At 34.7% G+C, this 1711-nt stretch overlaps 1 gene segment (V, D, J or C); it reads left to right on the top strand.

The window, feature by feature from the left end:
• Positions 1-1447: 1447 nt before the first annotated feature.
• Positions 1448-1711, top strand: part of LOC112140752 — a 13185-nt gene continuing 12921 nt past the window's right edge. Inside the window, 1 exon segment of the V gene segment in view lies at positions 1448-1700. Within this exon segment, the coding sequence occupies positions 1448-1700 (253 nt within the window).

Below are 1711 nucleotides of genomic sequence, written 5' to 3' on the forward strand. Positions count from 1 at the left end.
TATAGGCAGTAGTAGTCATAGTATTAGCTGTAGCAGTTGTAGAAGTAGAGCCTGCAGATATTTCTGTTGAACATGTAAAGTTCTTGTCAGGGTCACTGCCTGTAGAATCAACAGTAACAAAGGTTGGACGCATGCCACTGATAGTTTTATGGATCCATTCCTGATACGGGGACACACTGGTGAAGATTACTGGGCTGGTACAAGAAACTGACATGAAATTATGAATTCCAAGTAGAACCCATTGACAACGGACTTTAGTAAGAAGTGGAGATCCCCCGACTGTCTGTAAGGAAAAAAAAATAGAACATTTTTTTATTTTGGTTCTCTCAATTAAAGTAAAACAAATCTCACACTTTCATTACTTTTTCTTTACAATCATAGTAAGTCCTTCGTTTTTATAGGTCTCATCTTAGATTTTATTTAATGTTTTCATTTGATGATTTTACTAGCCACAGGTGAGTGACGTTTTTCCTCAAAAATATAGCACAATAAGATCAGCATTACTTCAAAAGACGAATACTTTATTAGTAGAAGTGAAAAGTAATCAGCAAAATATTTACACAAGTAAGAATTATTCAAGAGTGAAACAGTAACATGTAAAAAAATATATCTTTTCATGCAAATATCTGCTGATCAAAATATTGACCCGATGTTCTTGTGTATCCTTAAAATTGTTCAAATGTTACATTGAAGCGGAAAAAAAATTAAGTAATAAAAATATNAATGAAAAAAAGATTTAAAACTGAAAAAAAAGTTTTGAAACATAAATTTTGAGCTTTGAAAACTAAAAAAAAGAACATTTGAAGCTGAAACTAATTACATTTATTTTAGAACAACAAACAGTTTTGGACATTTTAATTTTTTTTTCCAAACAACAATATTTCTTTTAAAATGTTTTATTTGGGTTTCAAATATTTATGCCCCCACAATAGCTCCACAGTCTTCCACCAGAGGGCGACATAGTGAAGTGGGCGGGGCTCTCCTCCTGCTCTGTGTTCAACATTCAGTCAATAAGAAGTGGTGCTGTGAAGAGAACAATTGTCAGAGTGAATGTTGAACATCAGCTAGTTTCTCCTGTTGATTGAAACCTTGTTGTACAGATGGAACATTGGCTGTGGATTCTTCTTGCTGCTCTTTTCTTTGGTAAGACCCAGAGATCAAACTTGGTCCATGGTTATTTCTTTCACTAAGAGTGCTCGGGAAAGACAGAAAATGACCATATTACAGTCCATGAGTAAAGTTAAAGCTAGTTTCTCTGAGAAGGAAGTGGTAACCAATATACTGTACATCACTCTGCAGTTTTAGGCAGCACTTAGACATAAATGTTGTTGGACAGGTGAAGCATAGACATAGTGGCTTTGGCTCAAGAGAGATGGGGGAAACAGCAAATTATAAAATTACTATATTATTAATTCAATATGAATTATATTAATTGATTATTGAAAATATGATATTATATGTTGCTCTGTGTTTGACAGAATGCAGAGCACAGACAGACAGCGTGCAACAACCAGGAGGAGATGTGACTGCAGCTGAAGGAGACTCAGTCACTCTGGGATGTCACTTTAACAGTAGTTTATCCAACTATTATCTGTTCTGGTACAAACAGGAAGGAAACAGCAGACCAATGTGTAACAGGATGTGTTTTTATTATGTTTTTATTCTATTTTTTTGCTGGGCCCTGTTTGTGTGCACTGACTGTTTTGAATGC

Source organism: Oryzias melastigma, unplaced genomic scaffold (genome assembly GCF_002922805.2).
Source record: "Oryzias melastigma strain HK-1 unplaced genomic scaffold, ASM292280v2 sc00331, whole genome shotgun sequence".
NCBI classification, from domain to species: Eukaryota; Metazoa; Chordata; class Actinopteri; order Beloniformes; family Adrianichthyidae; genus Oryzias; species Oryzias melastigma.